At 39.8% G+C, this 22,700-nt stretch overlaps 1 protein-coding gene across 5 annotated transcripts in view; it reads right to left on the reverse strand.

Annotated features, from left to right (window-relative positions):
* The window catches only part of sema3d (sema domain, immunoglobulin domain (Ig), short basic domain, secreted, (semaphorin) 3D), a 118,646-nt gene that overhangs the window by 13,651 nt on the left and 82,295 nt on the right, over window positions 1-22,700 (reverse strand). For 4 of the 5 annotated variants that reach the window (XM_060923633.1, XM_060923636.1, XM_060923634.1 and 1 more), the window contains 11 exons: window positions 19,180-19,308; window positions 14,219-14,361; window positions 12,781-12,895; window positions 12,560-12,629; window positions 12,061-12,205; window positions 10,716-10,938; window positions 7,789-7,877; window positions 7,662-7,703; window positions 6,870-7,027; window positions 4,049-4,113; window positions 2,311-2,447 (listed from right to left, as the gene is read on the reverse strand). In XM_060923633.1, coding sequence (XP_060779616.1) covers window positions 2,311-2,447; window positions 4,049-4,113; window positions 6,870-7,027; window positions 7,662-7,703; window positions 7,789-7,877; window positions 10,716-10,938; window positions 12,061-12,205; window positions 12,560-12,629; window positions 12,781-12,895; window positions 14,219-14,361; window positions 19,180-19,308 — 1,316 coding nt within the window. The remainder of the gene's footprint in view (window positions 1-2,310; window positions 2,448-4,048; window positions 4,114-6,869; window positions 7,028-7,661; window positions 7,704-7,788; window positions 7,878-10,715; window positions 10,939-12,060; window positions 12,206-12,559; window positions 12,630-12,780; window positions 12,896-14,218; window positions 14,362-19,179; window positions 19,309-22,700) is intronic. The other variant, XM_060923635.1, reaches the window with a different exon arrangement.

A 22,700-nucleotide genomic window follows, 5' to 3' on the forward strand; every position in this document is an offset into this window, starting at 1 on the left:
AAGGTAATTGACTGGTGCTAAAACCTAATGCTAACCAAAACCTAAAAAGTTTAATTAAAGTCTTCATTACATAAACCACAGTTACATTAAACATTAGAAGACTTTGAGTCCCCAAGAGAAATAAGAGAACAGATGTAATGGTAGTAAATTAAGTCCAAGATGCACACAAGGTTTGTACATTGAGAGTTTGTTAGAAATCTTCCATGCTTGCCAACCTGCCCAGGTTTATTTCTATCTACCTTTGCTATGTATCTTTGCAACTATGAAAACAAAAAATAAACAACAAGAAAAGCAATACTAACTTCCTCTTTTTGTGGAATAATTTATAGTCAGAACAACCAAAGGAGTTCAGTCACTGGTCAAATATCTAAATTTCCATGTTAAATTCACTAGTGTAAATTCACACCACAATCAGGAATGTGAAGTCACTGGTTACAACAAAACAACAAATGCTGTTGAAATAAAGGAAATCTGCGGAAAATTATATATATATATATATATATATATATATATATATATATATATATATATATATATATATATATATATATATACGTCCGTCTCAGAAACTGGTCTCTCATTTGGGACATTATGGTCAAAAAATCAATTTTCTAATTTTACTTTTTTTTTTGCATTTACCTAACACTCAATGTTTCTTTTGTCATGTTTAATAAGAATAAAGATAGTATCTTGCTTTATCTGGCCTCCACTGTGGAAATTTTTTTTGATTACAATTCAAATGCTTTTGTAAAATTGATTTACATATAAAATAACTACATCATGAAGAATTAAAGCCCCTCCTTCACAGATGAGTGAAAATATTGAATAAATTTCCTCTTTTTGATTGCTTGGGTTAAAAATGCCAAGTTATGATGACTGAATTGATTATTCACTTAAATATGAATAATATGATACATTTTGGGTATTTGATATGGCGAAATAGGACACAATGGAAAAATCAAGAACACACCGGAAAGATGAGAATAACGGCGCTGGTAAAAGAACAGCGATTGTACCGGCTGAAGGTCGCGCGGGTCTCTGCTGTGGCGCGAGAGCAACGGGACATCACTACCGCACCGGACGGAGCGTGAGGCGGGGGCGGGGCAAAATGACTGGCCGTAGGTTCTATCCAAAAGTTTGATCTAAATTGACCATGGTTGCAAAATATTGGCCAAAAATATGCAAACACTACGAAATATGAAAGTAAGATGAAAAAGAAACATTCTATTGCCTTATACTGCAAGACTAAAACAAAATAAAACTGTCAAAACTCACCTTTTCAGCGATAACGTCCGAACAGATCACCCGTGTAACAGAAAGACCGCAAATGGAAGCGCGATCGACTTCTAACTGCTGGAGTGGAAAATTCCATTCTACACATGCAAATTGTTAATGTGTGTCCTTCCCCGCACACAAATAACACGCTACGGTAAAAAATAGACCACAACTCATTTTATAGCTCAGAAATTCATACAAGACCAGCTACCATCGTAAAATATTCTGTAAGAAACATATTCGATACCTAACTTTCAGCTTTCATTTTAAAAAACAAAATCGCAGACTTATAACTACATTTTTATATGGCATAGTGAGTTTAAGTTACTACTTTTGGTGAGGTAGTGACCTTGACCCTGAGGCTTTCCGTTTAGATCAAAACACACGATTGTATTGGTTTTGGGTATGCGGAAAATGGAGTTACAATGGTGATCAAATATTTTGCATGATGTTTTATTACGGTTATGATTATTCTGTGAGCGCACCAATCCTTAGGTGTATAAAGTTACAACTTAAAATACAATTAGTGATAACTGTAGACTTTTCAGTGGACTACAACCTTTTTAAGGGAATGCGATGTAGTCAACCATTTATCATGTCCCAGATCAAGCCGCCATTTTTCCACAAATTTGCAGAATTTTTGCCAAATTCTGAACAGAGTATTCACATCAAAGATTTAGTTTTATCTGTATTATTTCTTTCATCACTTTATTTCAAATTAAAACCAACATCACCATTCAAAACCGTATAGTTTATTGGCTGTGAGTATATTTAGTGGGGCACCCCCACAGAACCCAGTTTCTGAGACAGACCCATATATATATATATATATATATATATATATATATATATATATATATATATATATATATATATATATATATATATATATATATTATGTGTATGCTCTTAAGTCAAAGAGAATGGTACTGCATGCATACTGTTTTCTTTTTTTAATGAAGATTAAACATTATTAATATGGCCTTGATTGTACACAAACATGTGCTCACATAAACAGTAATGTGTGCTAGTTACCTCTTGGCGGTGGTCTGCTCCTGGTCTTTGTATGAACCAGCGGATCTGGGCCTGTTGGGATTTAGGCAGACACTCCAGAAAAGAGGAGTTATTCTCCACACCATACAGCACCTTCTCCTCTACATTCTTGCCCAACACTGCACACAATGGTAGAGGAAAGTGTCAGTGGTCGAGGGGAGTGTCAGTACGTGTGTGTGTGTATGTTTGAGTATATAAATGACAGGGTGAGAGTAGTTTTGAGATTTGTTTGTGAATTCCATTTCATGAGAACCTCTGGACAATGTCACATTTTCTCTAAAAGTACAATACACAGCTTTTAGTAGTTAGCTTTTTATACATCACACATGCATGTGCACACACACACACACACACACACACACACACACACACACACACACATGATTGTCTTACTATCCTTCTGAGGACCTTCCATAACATAATTATTAATGGAGTAAATACTCAAATCCAACTCTAACCTTGTCTTCAGGAACCAAAAGGAAGCCTTTTGGCCCTTTTATTTGTATTTTTAAAAGAAAACAAGAGTGCTCTGAGAGCACAATATCCCCTGTTGGCAACTCTGGTAAAATGCGACTGAATTGAATGAAATTGCAATATGCGTATTACCGATATACGGTATACCAAAGAATCATGTCAAGTTTCATGAAATTCCTCCAAAAATTGTGAGAGGAGTTGATTTCAGAAAGTGAGTACCTTTCCTGAGATGGAAGGATGGACAGACGGATGGACGGACAGACAGACATTGCCACAACATAATCCCTCTTTGGGCCTTTCGGCCAGTGGGGGATAATAAAATTTGTGAGGGAAGTTGATTTCAGAAAGCAAGCACACCTTGATGAAATTGCCAAAGTACAAGCTTGTTAATAATCAAGGGCATAACTGGTAAAATTTGCCCAAATTAAACAAAATTTCAATATGCGTATTACCGTGCTATAGCAAAGCCTTTTGCCAAGTTTGGTGAAATTCCTCCACAAAGTGTGACAGGAGTTGATTTCAGAAGAACGTACACCCTCATGAAATTGTCAAAGTACAAGCTATTTAATCGAGGGTCAAAACTCTGGTAACATTTTCACAAACTAAATTAAATTGCAATATGCGTATTACCGTCATATAACAAGGCCTTTTGCCAAGCTTCGAGAAATTCATCCAAAAATTGTGAGAGGAGTTGATGTCAGAAGGCAAGAACACCTTCATGAAATTGTGAAAGTACAAAGTTGTTAATCAAGGGCCACAACTCTGGTAAAATGTGACCGAACTGAACAAAATAACAATTTGCGTACTACCAACATATAACAATGCCTTTTGACAAGTTTTGTGAAATTGCTCCAAAAATTGTGACAGGAGTTGATTTCATTAGGAAAACACACCCTCATGAAATTGTCAAAGGATAATTTTGTTAATCAAGGGCTGTAACTCTGGTAAAATGTGACTGAATTTAATGAAATTACAATCTGTGTACTACTGACATATAACAAAGAATCTGGCCAAGTTTCATGAAATTCCTCCAGAAATTGTGAGAGGAACTGATTTTAGAAGGTGAGTACCCTTCCCAGGACAGACGGACGGATGGACTGAAATTGCCACGACATAATCCCCCTTCGGGCCTTTCGGCCAGCGGTGGATAAAAAGCAGTTTTCCTCAAGGGGACCAGCTATATATTTATATGGCCAAAACTCTCAGATATTCCAGTCCTTTCACACACATACACACACTTACTTACCATCGTCTGCATCCCAGCAATGGCTGGATGGGTCTCCGTGTTTGATGTCCTGTCTGCGAGCCCTCCTATAACAAATTTCAAGAGTTTGGCTGTGTCTGGTTACAAGATTGGGAAAGAAAGCACATATCTGCAACTATACTGATGGCATACCACAAGCTAACCAAGTGGTTAGTGTGTTTGCCTTTCGACCAGAAGATTGCAAGTTCTACTTGCGGTCAAGTAATACCAAAGACCACCATGAAAATGGTAGCTCCTGCAAGGTAGGTAGCTCACGTGGTTACCAGAGGACTGGCTCCCCACTGTAACCCTAGCTGTGTAATGGGCGGGAGGTCGAGAGCTATAGAAACAGAGACCGGCGCCACTTGATGCACCTTAAGGGCATGGTTAGTACTAACCAGACTGCCTGGGAAGACCAGGTCCTGGCACGGGAGGGGCTTTGACTTTGATATACTGATGATATAATATGATACCTTATGTAACATTCTGCACATGTTCTTGTAAAAATACCTAAAAAATTCTTCTGTCTTCCTACTATTTTAACACACTCCATTTTATTTAATTTGCTCGTTTTTGTATGTTGGCAAGGCATTCTTGTGTAACACATAAAACTGAGATCATGATGAACAGTAAGAAGTCATGAAGTTGTGTGCTTGAACTGCAGACCACCTGACAATCAGTATGTGCAAAACATGTACTAAACTAATAACTCTCTCTCTCTCTCTTTCTCTGACTCAGCATGTGCTAGGAATGACCTGACCTGCTTGTGTCAGCAGCAAACCTAAAAGAGAGAAAAGGGCAAGAAAACTTCTTTGGCAGCTCACATACATCATCTCAACAACAACACTCCTCTAATCAATTTGCCTGTCCAGTCCACTCCCACAACACCCTATAGCACTGGAGCTGCAGAACAAAATCAAATATTTATCTTTTTTTTTGTAATCCTGTGCTGAAATCTGGGGAAAAATTGAAGAAATAGGTCAGGATGAGAGCATGGTGGAACACGCTTGCTCTCGACTTTAACTTCTCGAATCAACCATGTATTTAATAGCTACTACTCATGTCTGCTAACTCATACAGGCTACGCACTCTCATAACTTTCTCATACCACACTCTCCCACTTGTACTATGCCCTCACACTCATACTAATTTCTCAGGCTACCTTGACATTGCTTATCGAAGCTCTACTCCTCTCATAATCCTAACCCTAGCTCATTTGCACAATAGGCCATTTGCAGGAATTGGTCACGTGTCAATTTTCTTCATAGCAACAAACCCGTGGTGGGCAAGCTAACTTGACATTCCTTGACAACCATAAGAGTTTGACTGGTGATGTGAAGCAATCCATTTCTATAATAGCTGTTTTTACCTTTTCTACTGTCTTTTTTGACCCGAATTTCCATGTGTACTTGGAAAAAGTTTGTGGTTTTAACTTCTGTCGTAAGTTAAAGCGAATCATTGGCCGTAAGAGAAAGTTTTTTGGACTCAAGTTGGTCGCCGCTGAAAGAAATTCATGTGCGAAATGGTGGATATATCTGTATTTATATATCTGTATTTATTTTCAAGAATCTTCACACGGGCGGCACGGTGGTGTAGTGGTTAGCGCTGTCGCCTCACAGCAAAAATGTCCCGGTTCGAGCCCCGTGGCCAGCGAGGGCCTTTCTGTGTGGAGTTTGCATGTTCTCCCCGTGTCCGCGTGGGTTTCCTCCGGGTGCTCCGGTTTCCTCCACAGTCCAAAGACATGCAGGTTAGGTTAACTGGCGACTCTAAATTGACCGTAGGTGTGAATGTGAGTGTGAATGGTTGTCTGTGTCTGTGTCAGCCCTGTGATGACCTGGCGTGTCCAGGGTGTACCCCGCCTTTCGCCCGTAGTCAGCTGGGATAGGCTCCAGCTTGCCTGCGACCCTGTAGAACAGGATAAAGTGGCTAGAGATAATGAGATGAATGAATCTTCACACATTAGGCGAATGATAAAGGTAGAAAAGGAGAAATTATAAGTTATAAACATACCTGAGAAATCCGCCATTTCGCACGTGAATTTCTTTCGGCGGCGACCAACTTGAGTCCAAAAAACTCTCTTTTACAGTCAGTGATTCGCTTTAACTTACGACAGAAGTCAAAACCACAAACTTTTTCCAAGTACACATGAAAATTCGGGTCAAAAAAGACAGCAGAAAAGGTAAAAACAGCTATTATAGAAATGGATTGCTGGCGACTTGTCCAGGGTGTACCCCGCCATTCGCCCGTAGTCAGCTGGGATATGCTCCAGCTTGCCTGCGATAGAACAGGATAAAGCGGCTAGAGATAATGATAATGAGATGAATGAATCTTCACACATTAGGCAAATGATAAAGGTAGAAAAGGAGAAATTATAAGTTATAAACATACCTGAGAAATCCGCCATTTCGCACGTGAATTTCTTTTGGCGGCGACCAACTTGAGTCCAAAAAACTCTCTTTTACAGCCAGTGATTCGCTTTAACTTATGACAGAAGTCAAAACCACAAACTTTTTCCAAGTACACACGAAAATTCGGGTCAAAAAAGACAGCAGAAAAGGTAAAAACAGCTATTATAGAAATGGATTGCTTCGCATCACCAGTCAAACTCTTATGGTTGTCAAGGAATGTCAAGTTAGCTTGCCCACCACAGGCTTGTTGCTATGGGGAAAACTGACACGTGACCAATTCCTGCAAATGGCCTATTCTACTTTTCCTAGTCATACTATTCTTTCTTGCTGCTCACTGAATAATCTACTCAGGATACGAAACATATTATTGCTAACCAACACGAGCTGTAAACATGTAACCATCTGTGTGTGTTCACCTCTTGGATGCAGGTATATATCTGGAGCAGTGAGAGCCGTCCCAGGCGCAGTATGGGTCTCTGGCCAGGCAGCATTCTGCGCAGCCCTGACCATAAATGTGGCACCTGTGCAGAGCCACCAGCACCAGGCTGTCTGACCCTCCAACAAACAGCTGCTGCTAAAGACACACAGTACAACCTACCCTCATACGCAGAACAAACACAGACGCAAGGCCAGGAAAAGTGCTTGCAGGCATTATCAGAGCAGCTTTATTTATGCCATCCTGAAAGAGCCATCAGTAAATGTGATTTATTTGCTTTATCCTTGTTGCTTTGTAATTCATTCAGATGTTTTCATCTTTAGGTTAACATTACTTGGATTTGTTCTTTTACCCATATGCACAGAGAGCTCATGTACTTTGAGAAACTGCAGACTAGGCAGAGAATAATAAATAGAACTGTATATGGAGAATACAAGGTCTAAAATTGAAAGTCAGATTAAAAAGGAGAGAGAGAGAGAGAGAGAGAGAGAGAGAAGAAATGGCCTGGAGAAAGTGACTGAATTTGGTTTGTCCTGTGTCTGACCCAGCCACGTATTTAAGCAGATAATGAGACAAACAGAAGGAGGAGGAATGTGTGTGTCATGTATAAGAAAGAGAAACATAATGGTGGAACTTTTGAGAAAAGGAAGTAATAAAAGTGGAGCTACATTTTATATATATATATATATATATATATATATATATATATATATATATATATATATATATATATATATATATATATATATATATATATTGTTTATTAAATTACCTGTTTAGAAGAGATTTCCATGCTGAGGATTGGAGACGGATTCTGAAATAAGACACGAAGCAGTGATGAAAGATAAATTCAAGAGACAGAAAAAATTGTCTTTGTTCTATGTTTTCTTTAATTTTACCTTGAACACTTGTAATTCTTCTAATACCACCTCTTCTGCAGCCCAGTTTTCCTGTGTGATGCTGACCACTTTTAAAATTGAACCAGCATCTAAAAAAACACACAAACACCATTACTTTATGTCTGCTTTTTTCCTGAAAGTTGACTCACCTCGCCCTCTATTGCTGTTTTTATTTAATACATTGCCAGACATTTACAGTATTTAGTTTAGTTGATATAGTTTATTGACAAATCGCAGCACAAGGCTGAATTACATATTCATCCATTAAAATTAACAAACACTAAGAAATCTATAATGCTAAATTAGTGATATATTCATGTATACAAAAAAATTTGAATTCAAATATATCACCAAATTTAGAATTCAAATGCAATACCAAAATTAACACAAAAAACAAAATTAGTTTTTTTTGAGGCATGAAGTAATAATAAAAGTATTCTTTAATCTGTTGGTTTTCCACTTGAGATAAAATGGCCTGTTTGTTCTTAAAGTATAGGCAGAATTAATCTGTGAAGGCAGCAACTTATTCAATCGATTTTCCTTGTCTTTTAAAACTGCGTCGAATGTTCTGCTACATATGGAATCACAATAGTCTTTCAACGCCAGGATGCCAACAAGTTCCAGAGCGTCCTCATAAGCGATGCCTGGGCACATAATAGAGAGGGCTCTTTTCTGTATGCGTTCCAGTTCTTGTCTTAAATACTGTGGCAGTGAATAATGGAAAACTGGTACAGCATAAGTTAATATAGACCTTACACACGTACAGTAGAATAGTGTAAGGTCTCTTCTAGGCAAATTTGCTCTTTTTAGCTGCACCAGAAAATATAAGCACTTGGCTGCTTTTTTAATTATCTCACCAATATGATCATTCCATAATAAGTTATTGGATATTGTGACGCCAAGTAACTTCACACTTTTAACAACGTCCAACTCCTTTCCATGTATAACAATGGGATTAAATCGTGGTGGATTCTTGGCAAAAGAAATTCACAGTTCTTTGCATTTATCACGATTGAGCTGAACTCTATTATCAAGGGACTATTGAATAACTCGGTCTGCTATAAGTTGTGACGTACTTTCATTACCTTTATTGACGATCTCAGATGTAGTCGTGTCATCTACATACTTCCATAATTGGACATTTGTAGTGCAAATTTCCAAATCATTAATCAGCACAAGAAACAACCAAGGGCCCAAATGTATGTACAGTGCCTTGCAAAAGTATTCATCCCCCTTGGTGTTTGTCCTGTTTTATCGCATTACAAGCTGGAATTAAAATGAATTTTTGGAGGGTTAGCACCATTTGATTTACACAACATGCCGACCACTTTAAAGGTGCACATTGTTGTTTTATTGTGACACAAACAATAATTAAGATGAAAAGACGGAAATCTGTGCGTAGATATTCAGCCCCTTTCATATGAAATCCCTAAATAAGAGCTGCTCCAACCAATTCACTTCATAGTTGATTAAGATCCACCTGTGTGCAATCAAAGTGTCAGATGATGTCTGTATAAATCACCCTGTTCTGGAAGGACCCTGACTCTGCAACATGACTAAGCAAGCAACATGAAAACCAAGGAGCCTCCAAACAGGTCAGAGACAAAGTTGTGGAGAAGTATAGATCAGGGTTGAGTTATAAAAAATATCCCAAACTTTGAATATCCCAGGGAGCACCATTACATCCATTATAGCAAAATAGAAAGAATACGGCACCGCTACAAACCGGACAAGAGAAGGCCACCCACCAAAACTCACAGACCGGGCAAGGAGGGCATTAATCAGAGATGCAACAAAGACACCAAAGATAACACTGAAGGAGATGCAAAGATGGAAGTATCTGTCCACAGGACCACTTTAAGCCGTACACTCCACAGAGTGGGGCTTTATGGAAGAGTGGTCAGAAAAAAAGCCATTCCTTAAAGAAAAAAAAAAGAAGAAAGGAAACATGTTTGGAGTTTACCCAACAGCATGTGGCAGACTCCCCAAACACATGGAAGAAGATTCTCTGGTCAAATGAGACTAAAGTTGAATGTTTTGGCCATCATAGGAAATGCCATGTGTGTTGCAAACCCAACACTTCCCATCACCCTGAGAACACCATTCCTACAGTGAAGCATGGTGGTGGCAGCATCATGCTGTGGGGATATTTTTCATCTGCAGGGATGGGAAAGCTGGTCAGGACTGAAGGAAAGATGGATGACACTAAATACAGGGCAATTCTGGGGGAAAACCTGTTTGAGTCAGCCAGAGGTTTGAGACTGGGACGAAGGTTCACGTTCCAGCAGGACAACGACCCTAAACATACTGCTAAAGTGACACTGGAGTGGTTTAAAGGGACACATTTTAATGTCTTGGAATGGCCTAATCAAAGCCCAAACCTCCAGCCAATTGAGAATCTATGACATAACTTGAAGATTGCTGTACACCAACACAACCCATCTAACTTGAAGGAGTTGGACAGTTTTTTGCCTTGAGGAATGGACAAAAATCCCCGGTGGCTCGATGTGCTAAGCTAATAGAGACATACCCCAAGAGACCTGCAGCTGTAATTGCAGCAAAAGGTGGCTCTATAAAGTATTGACTTTGGGGGGTGAATACCTATGCACACTCCAGATTAATGTTTTTTTCATCTTAATTATTGTGTCACAATAAAACGACAATTTGCACCTTTAAAGTGGTCGGCATGTTGTGTAAATCAAATGGTGCTAACGCTCCAAATATACATTTTAATTCCAGCTTGTAATGCGACAAAACAGGACAAACACCAAGAGGGATGAATACTTTTGCAAGACACTGTATTTATGAGGATATGGGTCATTAGTTTACATATTTTGGTAAGTACTGACCTTTATCATGTAAACGCTAAACATCCCTCTGTGCATTTAGGACTTACCAATAATTTGTCTGAATGTGTGTGACTTTACCTGTGCCCAGGAACATGACAGCATAGTGGCCATCCTCAGCAGATACACGGTCGACTACGATCTGCGTGAGCCGGTAGTCGGTGTTGATCCTCGTGAAGATGGGCCGACCAGTGATCGGGTACACAGAGTGGTACATGAGTGGGTGCATGCGGATAAAGCTAATGACATCATCTGGGAAATCTTTCGTGGTCTTAATCCGTGGGTCATATGTGCGACTTGGACACTGTATGGGGGAAACATTTACATTTGGCCGGAGCTTTCATCCAAAACAACTTACACTATAGTTGAAAGTAAACACTATGTTCAAGAGCCAAGCAGTGGCTTTCTGGCAGTTGTGGGATTTGACCTCACAGCTTTTAGATCACTAGCTCAGAACTCAGCAAATGTTGCCTATTATATTTGAAATTAAATATCTCCTATACAAATATCAAAATAGGAACATATATAAGGAAAAAAAAATCAGTGTTGTAAATAATGTCCTGTTCTTTAGAGAACTATTTCTGACTGAGACAGAATAATCCTTAGGTTGCATCGCCCTCTAGTGGTGAATCAGAACACTACTCATATCAGTACAGCTGATCTGGTCTGAGTGGAACTCTGAGTGGACTAAGTTGTTTGTCATTGTGAAGATTAAATTGAACATTTGAACAGAAATTACAGAAGGTACAGCTGTACAGAAAAGCTTCTCCTAAAATATGGAATGGTGAAAAGTGTATGTATATATATATATACAAAATCTCATTGTCTCTACCTGCTTTATCCTGTTCTACAGGGTTGCAGGCAAGCTGGAGCCTATCCCAGCTGACTACGGGTGAAAGGCGGGGTACACCCTGGACAAGTCGCCAGGTCATCACAGGGCTGACACATAGACACAGACAACCATTCACACTCACATTCACACCTACAGTCAATTTAGAGTCACCAGTTAACCTAACCTGCATGTCTTTGGACTGTGGGGGAAACCGGAGCACCTGGAGGAAACCCACGCGGACACGGGGAGAACATGCAAACTCCACACAGAAAGGCCCTCGCCGGCCCCGGGGCTCGAACCCAGGACCTTCTTGCTGTGAGGCGACAGCGCTAACCACTACACCACCGTGCCACCTGTGTGTATATATATATATATATATATATATATACAGTGCACCGTGACCGCTGCTGGCATAATTGGGCCCTACTTTTTTGACACCCCAACAGTGACGTCAGACATCTACTTACAGATGGTGCAGCAGTACGCCATTGATGAACTTCCACTACAGATCCAATTGGTTTCTACCATTTAAGTGTTAACATAATTTTGACTAACCCTAGATATATATATAAAAAGAAGTGATATGGTACTGACCGTGCCAGGTCTTGGGTAGGGGATTTTCCCCTCATATTCCACCCAACGGTGATCTGGTCCCTCTTTATGGGCATAAGGCCCATTAAATACAGCACGTATGTTATCCATATTGTACATACACACTGCTGATCCTTTAAAGATAGAGCTGATGGCACACACAAGAACAAAAATAACGGTAAACTTTCATGGATATTGTGAAATACAAAGTGATTTCATTTACATTTGAAGCAAACTAAATTCTTTAACCTTACCGTTAATGTAAAATTTTGGCAACATATTTTAAAACAGACAGAAGCAAAACTGTAGAACTGGAGGTCTGTATGTGCTGTGTCTGTTTGGACATTTAGATGAGCTGATCATAATAAATCAAGTAAGCAACTCTGTAAAGCTGCTAGACATTGTAAACATTGTAATGGAAACCAGAGCTCTGGGTGGTTTTATATCCAGACTTGTGATTATGCTTGTATTCTTCCAGTGACAGCAATAAAAGAAGGCGTACCTAGTAGTGGTGAAGACGCCATACACTTTGGGGTTTTTCTCATCTCTAGTTGGAACCATAAAGATGTCCTCTATAAGGCAAACACACACACACACACGATTTAAAATGGCTAGAAATACAAATAGCATGTTTATGAGATAAAACATCATGTCTATTAAGCACAGCCTTTGTGTGTATGTGAAAGATTGTGTGCTTGGCTGTGAGTAAAATCACCCACTTACGGAGCTCATCAAAGTGTGTATCCACACCATCTGTTCCTGGAATGGAACACACAAGTCGGGCCTTGAGGAACGTTGTCCACTTGTTGGTTAGACTTCTCAAACCCCCTACATCATTCTGAAATGCACAAATATACACACAAGCATCTTAAATTAGTGTCCCCATTCAAAACCCACAGGTGCGCCTTTTTTGCAAACCATTACACTTCATTTTATAGATTCCATAAATAAACTTCCATAATATGAAGTGAAGACCTCCATCTGTCCTTAATCAGACTAGCTTGTTTAACTAAGGCAGAGTAGGGAGGAGAGCTAACAAACATCAATTACCCGCAGAGACAGAAAGAGAGAAAATGAGATGGACTTGGAGTCGAAATTTAATTTCTTCTGTTCGTAAGATGGAGCATATAGGGGCCTCTTTGTTAATTTTTTTTAGACTCAGATTAACGACAGGAGCAGTTAGGAAGCTTCTTAGCGGAGAGATTTGCTATGGGCATGAGCTAACGTCCTTGTTATTTCTCAAGTGCGTTTGATCAAATGCCTCCACTGAAGTCTGCTGTTCTATTCTTTGCCATTATGTGTACTGAATAATATTCACTTGAGACAGGGAGGGGGAAAAACAGAACCATAAAAGGGATTTGCAGTAGTGATTTTAAACACTTTAATCTGCTAAAGATGCTTTCTCTTTTATAGTGAGAGGAATCGGGCCTTGACTATCTTTACAGCTTAGTTCTTAAGCATTAAAATCCTCAGAGCAAAGATTTTGCAATCTCAGAATGCAGTTACAGTGTGTGTGTGTGTGTGTGTGTGTGTGTGTGTGTGTGTGTGTGTGTGTGTGTAAGTGTATAGCACAAAGTAAATACAGGCAGCTCAAAACCCTTAATGGGCAGCTATGAAAACAAATGTGTACTCCATAATTGCAAGTAAACAATATAAAAATCTCTTGAAACGGGGACCGTGTTTAGGCTTTGAGAAAACATTAATGTATAACCACACCATTGTGTAACCACATCTCTCTCTCTCTAGTTCTCTCATGCTCAAGAATCCTCCTGATGTATTATATCCTCCTGGTGTGTATATGACCTATCTGGCCCCTGAAGTGAAGACTTTTTGAGGCATTTCAGAGCCTTCTTCTAACAAAAGTAAGAGTTCAGTGAACGCGATTATAGTCTAGCACACAGAATCTCTGGTATCATCATGAACAATGGCTCAGACTCGGACTACACAGCCAGGCCTGCTGTGATTTACTCTGCTGACAACACTGGTTTAGTCTGTTTTCAACAGATCTTGTCACATGGAACGTACCGGGAAGCCTGCCATCCCACAGGGAACATAAAATGGACACAATTTGCTTATAAAATGAATGAATCAGAGAAGTGATGAACGTTTTAAACAAGAGGAGCAAGGACGACTGCATGTCCGTTCCCACAGGGATCCTTACTTTACAGACACGGGCTACGCGGGATAGCACGGCTTTGTCCATGGTGCTCCCTTCCCGGGATGCCTCGCGGAAGAAAAAGTAAATCTTGTCATCATCAGGGTTGTAAGTGTCTGCGATACGATGAGCAGCTATAAACTTGGCCTCTGTGGAGACAGGAGATAAAAGCCAGTGAGCTCTTTTTCATTGCCGTCTCAGATTATATCTGCAGAAATAAGAGAGAGGGGAAAAGAGGATGAAAGATCAAAGAAAAACCGAACATGTTTGAATGTAGAGAAATTAGCCAATTCTTTTAAACAGAATAATTTTTTTTTGCATTCCTGATCTGTTCACAACTTAGTGGCTTAGTCCATCAAGTTTAACTTTTGAGCAATAAAAATACCACAGTATTCTATAACCACATCTCTCTCTCTCTCTTTCTCCCATGCTTAGGCTCTTGATGGCAGGAGAAAATAGATTATCCATCCATCCATTATCTGTAGCCGCTTATCCTGTTCTACAGGGTCGCAGGCAAGCTGGAGCCTATCCCAGCTGACTACGGGTGAAAGGCGGGGTACACCCTGGACAAGTCGCCAGGTCATCACAGGGCTGACACATAGACACAGACAACCATTCACACTCACATTCACACCTACGCTCAATTTAGAGTCACCAGTTAACCTAACCTGCATGTCTTTGGACTGTGGGGGAAACCGGAGGACCCGGAGGAAACCCACGCGGACACGGGGAGAACATGCAAACTCCACACAGAAAGGCCCTCGCCGGCCCCGGGGCTCGAACCCGGACCTTCTTGCTGTGAGGCGACAGCGCTAACCACCACACCACCGTGCCACCCCCGAAAATAGATTATAATCAACTTTTTTTAATTTCATATTTTCATATTTAAGATTTCTAACACTTTTATGTTACCTAGTTACTCTCAAGTCAAATTACTTGAAAATGACCTGCACTTTTATGATCTCATCTCATCTCATTATCTCTAGCCGCTTTATCCTGTTCTACAGGGTCGCAGGCAAGCTGGAGCCTATCCCAGCTGACTACGGGCGAAAGGCGGGGTACACCCTGGACAAGTCGCCAGGTCATCACAGGGCTGACACATAGACACAGACAACCATTCACACTCACATTCACACCTACGCTCAATTTAGAGCCACCAGTTAACCTAACCTGCATGTCTTTGGACTGTGGGGGAAACCGGAGCACCCGGAGGAAACCCACGCGGACACGGGGTGAACATGCAAACTCCACACAGAAAGGCCCTCGTCGGCCACGGGGCTCGAACCCGGACCTTCTTGCTGTGAGGCGACAGCGCTAACCACTACACCACCGTGCCGCCCCCGAAAATAGATTATAATCAACTTTTTTTTTTTTCATATTTTCATATTTAAGATTTCTAACACTTTTATGTTACCTAGTTTCTCTCAAGTCAAACTACTTGAAAATGACCTGCACCTTTATGATAATTAGAGAAATTGAGCACAGCATGCAACCTTTCACATTGTAAAAAATAATTTACCCTTACAGAAAAAACATGTATTTCACATGTGATCACATGTTACCACATGTGGAATACATGGTATCAGATTTTGTAACGTGTTACCATGTAGAGCACATGTGGAAAACGTTACCACATGTGTAAAACATTCCCACATGTGTTTCATATAAAATTGGGCCAAAACCACGTTTCCCATGAGCAAATAACATGTTTCCCATGTGCAAAACACATTTTCCACATATTTCACATGTGAGAAATCACATGTTAAAGTCACATGTGCAAAAGTCACATGTGATCACGTGAAAAATCACATGTGAAGTTCATGTGGTTTTTCTGTAAGGGTAGCTTACATTTGCATTTAGTAATCAGTTAGTTTTTACTTTTGGGGGGAAAAACCAGATGGGCTACTCTGATATAAACAAAACGTAAGGGTTAATAAAGAAAAAAGTAAACAATATAAGCGTTTTTAATTCCCCTTGGTTATAAGTGGTTTACATCCAGATGAGAACCTCTTCAGAAAAGGACACACACACACACACACACACACACACACACACACACACACACAGAAGGTCTTTGTGCGTAAACCAGAACCTAGCAGTGACTGTGAACCAGTTCCACCAAGGACAGGAAAGGAGAAAAGATGAGAGAACTTAAAGCAGCAAATACATAAATTATTGCACATAAAACAGTAAAGTATATGATCTATAGCTCAGACCTTGAATAATTAAAATTACATGATACATGATGCAATGATCCAACACATGACATGAATTAGGTGAGAGGAGGCACAATGAGCTGTAGTTTATTGCACACTCACACATAAAGTGTAACACGTGTGAATATATTGCACGTTCATCTTGTCTGTAAGGTAGCATGGGAACGAGGAGCTGATCTGGGTGGAGCTGGTACACGCAGTGTGTGAAGCTTTGTGGTATTGAATGTGTTGTGTCTTTTGGCTTGCCTGGATGCATTAAATTGTCAGTGGCTTTGGTTTCATTTATGTGTGTAAGGTCATATCTGGATTTTCCGAGGGGTAATTCCACTGGATTCAACCTTTCTACTGTATATAAAGAAGATCTTTGTACAAACTGAATTGGTGGAAATTCGCCCTGACTGTCTACTTACATATTGCATTTTTGCTGTGACTATGGATACTTTCCGAAAAGTATTTTAAAAAGGTTTTCATTGAAGAAACATTTGAAGAATTAAAGGTAGACCGCCTTTCAGATTTTTCAAGTGTCGGTCATACGAAGAATTTCCCCAACACCCAAATGTGTTTGTTTAGTGGACTGAAAGCTCCTGAATTCAAATCACAAACTTCCAATTTTATTAGCTGTTTTTTTTTTTTTTTAAGTAGAAGAATTAATGAATTTAGGGCCACGTGGCCCTAAATTCTCTGCTATTTTTTCCTGCTTCACCATGACGCAATTCAAGATACTACGTCATACATCGCATGGTGGACTTTCCCCGTTCGCGCTTTGTGGGAAACAGGAGAGGAAAATGAAGGATGCAAATGAAACGTGAAAGACCAACTACAGTAATGGAGAGCGAGAAGAAAAGACATTATGTTGCGAAGGAAAGGAAACGCAGGACCAAACTAATAAATATCGGCGGTCAGCGAGAACCTCGGTGTGATCAGCTGTTCGTTTAGTGACAGAATGATGGAACTGTCAGTGCATGGTCAAGGTAAACCTGTAGGTGGCAGTAATGCAACACTGTGGATGCCAGCTGCCGGAAAACCCAAAAGAAGATGAAAAAGAAGAAGGCAAGCCTGCGCATGCGCACATGGACTTCCTCTGTCTGCTTGACTGTGTGAAGCGAGCGATTTCATGCACATTATTTGCTCGGGAATCCCCTCAAATTAAATAACTTCCCAGCCACAGAATGGCCTGTTTTGTTTTTTAGGTTTTTTTTTTTTTTAGATATTACAGAAATAAACATCTATCACAATGACCAAATTTCAGAGGGAACTAAATTTCACTGATTTTATGAAATCAAAATGCCGTCTAGCTTTAACAGTGGGTAAGTCTATATCATATCCAGACAGGTCCTGTTTCTTTTTTAGCTGCCTAGCACAGCATAATGGAGTCAAATTTAAATCATGAATATGAGCTCAAACTGCAGACTTTCAGTTTTAATTTGATGATGAAAATCAGGCAGTGTAGACATTACAGAGCTTTTTATATGTGGCCCCTACTTTTTAAAGAACGAAAAGTAATCGGACAATCTGATGGTCAGTTGTTCCATGGCCAGGTGTGTTATTCCCTTATTATTTCACTGACGAGCAGATAAATGTGGACAGATTTGATTTTCAGTGTGGCTTTTTCATTTGGAACATGTTGCTGTGAACTCTCAGTGTGAAGAACTGTCCCTGCAAGTGAAACAAGCTCTCAGTAGGCTTAAATACAAACAAACAAACAAACAAACAAACAAACAAACAAACAAACAAACAAACAAACAAACAAACCCATTAGAGAAATAGCAAACACATTAGGTGTATCCAGAGCAAGTTGTTAACCTACATTCTTGGGAAAAAAATGCATTGGTGAGCTCAGGAACACCAAAAGGAACATGGAAAAGAGCTATGGTGGATGACCGAAGGATTCTTTCCCTGGTGAAGAAAAACCCTTTGACAACAGTTGGCCAGATCAAGAACACCCTCAATGAAGTATATGTGTCAAAGTCAACAATCAATCAAGAGAAGCCTTCATCAGCGTACCACGAGCTGGCCTAGTGGTTAGTGTGTGTGCCTCTCAACCAGAAGATTGTGAGTTCTACTTGCAGTTGGGTCATACCAAAGACCATCGTAAAAATGGTGACGACTGCTGTCTGTCAAGGCACGCTGCAATGCACACACTCTTGTGGTTACCAGAGGGCTAATCCCCCACTGTAACCCAAGCTGTATAGGTGAGAGGCCGAGGTCTATAGAATGGCACCGCCCAATGTGCCTTCAGGGCCTGGTTAGTACTGGGAAAGATGACTGCCTCAGAAAACCAGGTCCTGGCACGGGAGGAACTTTGACTTCACCAGAGTAAATCACCTGACTGGAATCCAACTGAGCATGTATTTCAGTTTTTGAAGACAAAATGCCGAAGAACAAGCAAGAACTGAAGACAGTTGTAATAAAGGCTTGGTCAAGCATCACCAGGGAAGAAACCCAGTATCTGATGATGTCTGTGGGTTCTAGAGTCAGGCAGTCATTGATTGCAAAGGATTTGCGACCAAGTATTAAAAATGAAAATGTAATTTTTTTATGTTAGCTTACCTTTAACAGATCACCCTTTGGTCCCTTTTAAGGAGACAAACAAACATTAACCCAATTTGGATATAAATCCCCTCAAATTAAAGCTGAAAATCTGTAGTTTCATATTTGTTATTGAATTTCAACTCGAATATATTGTGGTAGACCGCTAAAATGACCATAACAGCCAGTAACAGCCTGCATGTATTTGTGTATAATTCTGACCATTGATCCAGTAGTCCTCTGAGATGTCTGTCCGGATGTAGTGCTGGTCTGGAGGAGGACCCAGAGAGCGACTAAACATGCTGTCCTTTCCCAGGAAATCAGACACTGTTCCAGCATACAGGTACTGATCTGAGAACAAACAGTAAATCACATGCAAAAGCACATTCAGTACAGCTAACCAGAAAATCTGTCACAGAGACATGAAGATGACTGACTAGTCTCCTGCCTCTCTCTCTCCCTCTCTCTCTCTCTCTCTCTCTCTGTTTGATATCTGACACCAGCTGAGTATCTTTCTTATAAACGCATAAACAATTTACTTTCAGTTGCAGCCATCTCCAAGGCAACCACCCCAGAAGTAGTTTGGGAACATGAGTTACTGCCACAGAGATGTAAAATAATCCTCACTAAGATGGTCCAAGATGGAAGATATACAGTGTTGCTTGAAAGTTTGTGAACCCTTTAGAATTTTCTACATTTCTGCATAAATATGACCTAAAACATCATCAGATTTTCACACAAGTCCTAAAAGTAGATAAAGAGAACCCAGTTAAACAAATGAGACAAAAATATTATACTTGGTCATTTATTTATTGAGGAAAATGATCCAATATTACATATCTGTGAGTGGCAAAAGTATGTGAACCTCTAGGATTAGCAGTTTGTTTGAAGGTGAAATTAGAGTCAGGTGTTTTCAATCAGGTGTGAGTGGGCACCCTGTTTTATTTAAAGAACAGGGATCTATCAAAGTCTGATCTTCACAACACATGTTTGTGGAAGTGTATCATGGCACAAACAAAGGAGATTTCTGAGGACCTCAGAAAAAGCATTGTTGATGCTCATCAGGCTGGAAAAGGTTACAAAACCATCTCTAAAGAGTTTGGACTCCACCAATCCACAGTCAGACAGATTGTGTACAAATGGAGGAAATTCAAGACCATTGTTACCCTCCCCAGGAGTGGTCGACCAACAAAGATCACTCCAAGAGTAAGGCGTGTAATAGTTGGCGAGGTCACAAAGGACCCCAGGGTAACTTAAGCAACTGAAGGCCTCTCTCACATTGGCTAATGTTAATGTTCATGAGTCCACCATCAGGAGAACACTGAACAGCAATGGTGTGCATGGCAGGGTTGCAAGGAGAAAGCCACTGCTCTCCAAAAAGAACATTGTTGCTCGTCTGCAGTTTGCTAAAGATCACATGGACAAGCCAGAAGGCTATTGGAAAAATGTTTTGTGGACAGATGAGACCAAAATAGGATTTTTTGGTTTAAATGAAGTGTTATATGTTTGGAGAAAGGAAAACACTGCATTTCAGCACAAGAACCTTATCCCATCTGTGAAACATGGTGGTGGTAGTATCATGGTTTGGGCCTGTTTTGCTGCATCTGGGCCAGGACGGCTTGCCATCATTGATGGAACAATGAATTCTGAATTATTCCAGCAAATTCTAAAGGAAAATGTCAGGACATCTGTCCATGAACTGAATCTCAAGAGAAGGTGGGTCATGCAGCAAGACAATGACCCTAAGCACACAAGTCATTCTACCAAATAATGGTTAAAGAAGAATAAAGTTAATGTTTTGGAATGGCCACGTCAAAGTCCTGACCTTAATCCAACTGAAATGTTGTGGAAGGACTTGAAGCGAGCAGTTCATGTGAGGAAACTCACCAACATCCCAGAGTTGAAGCTGTTCTGTACGGAGGAATGGGCTAAAATTCCTCCAAGCCAGTGTGCAGGACTGATCAACAGTGACTGGAAATGTTTAGTTGCAGTTATTGCTGCACAAGGGGGTCACACCAGATACTGAAAGCAAAGGTTCACATACTTTTGCCACTCAACAGATATGTAATATTGGATCATTTTCCTCAATAAATAAATGACCCAGTATAATATTTTTGTCTCATTTGTTTAACTGGGTTCTCTTTATCTACTTTTAGGACTTGTGTGAAAATCTGATGATGTTTTATTCTAAAGGGTTCACAAACTTTTTAAACACCACTGTATAAGAAACATACATAACCGTTCAGATGCCAGGAATTAACAGTCATATTTTGTTCACAAAAGTAATAAACCATACTACACCACAATGGGTTTGTAGATATTTTAGTTAGTAGGGTATACATTTTTTCTATTTTCAGATATTTGACATATAGATTAGCCTGATTTATAGGAATATCTATTCGTGGAAATAAGGGTTTGGGGTCATTAACTGTTTTAATTCCAACAAATACCCCTTTTCTCAAGAGGCTTTACCTTTTTCCATTCCACCACTGTAAATAAAAATATTGTTCTTACTGACTTGCCTAGTCAAATACAAATTAAATTTTAAAAAATAAAAAATACAGATCGGCTCTTCAGTGTTCCCTTCAAATACAACCCTGATTCCAAAAAAGTTGTGTAAAATATAAATAAAAACAGATTGCAATGAGTTGCAAATCCTTTCCAACCTATATTAATTTGAATACAGTACAAAGACAAGATATTTAATGTCCAAACTCTTAAACTTTATTGGTTTTGTTTTTTTTTTTTTTTGTAAATATACAATCATTCTCAATTTGATGTCTGCAACATGTTCCAAAAAGTTGGCACAGGGGCATGTTTACCACTGTGTTACATCGCCTTTTCTTTTCAACACTCAGTCAGCATTCGTGAACTGAGCACACTCATTTTTTTAAGTTTTGAATGTGAAATTCTTGCTATTCTTACTTGATATACGACTTCAGTTGCTCAACAGCTCGGGGTCTCTGGTGTCATATTTTGCGCTTCATAGTGCACCACACATTTTCAGTAGAAGGCAGACAGGCCAGTTTAGCACCTGGACTCTTTTGATATGAAGCCACACTGTTGTAAGACATGCAGAATGTGGCTTGGCATTGTCTTGATGCAATAAGCAGGGATGTCCCTGAAAAAGACGTCATCTAGCTGGCAGCAGTTTTGCTCAAAAACCTGTATGTAACTTTCAGCATTAATGTCCTCACAGATGTGCAGGTTACCCATGCTTTGGGCATGAACACACTCCTATACCATCACAGATGCTGGCTTTTGAACTTTGTGCTGGTAACAATCTGGATGGTCTTTTTTTCCATTTTAGCCTGGAGGACACAACGTCCAAGATTTCCAAAAATAATTCAAACTGTGGACTCATCAGACTACAGCACACTTTTCCACTTTGCATCAGCCCATCTCAGATGAGCTCAGGCCCAGAGAATTCAATGGTATTTCTGGATGTTGTTGATATACAGTATGGCTTTCACTTTGCATGGTAGATACAGTGATGAACTGTGTTTACCGATAACAATTTTCTGAGGTGTTCCTGAGCAGATATTTCTCTGGATTCTCTGAATATTTTGATGATAATGATATGGATTATCGAAGGCGAAATCCCTAAATTCCTTCCAACTGTACATCGAGAAATGTTGTTCTTAAACTGTTGGATTATTTGCCCACGCAGTTTTTCACAAAGTGGTGAACCTCATCCCATCCTTGCTTGTGAACGACCGAGCCTTTCCAATTACCAGTTAACC

The sequence above is a fragment of the Neoarius graeffei genome, chromosome 6, assembly GCF_027579695.1.
Source record: "Neoarius graeffei isolate fNeoGra1 chromosome 6, fNeoGra1.pri, whole genome shotgun sequence".
NCBI lineage: Eukaryota > Metazoa > Chordata > Actinopteri > Siluriformes > Ariidae > Neoarius > Neoarius graeffei.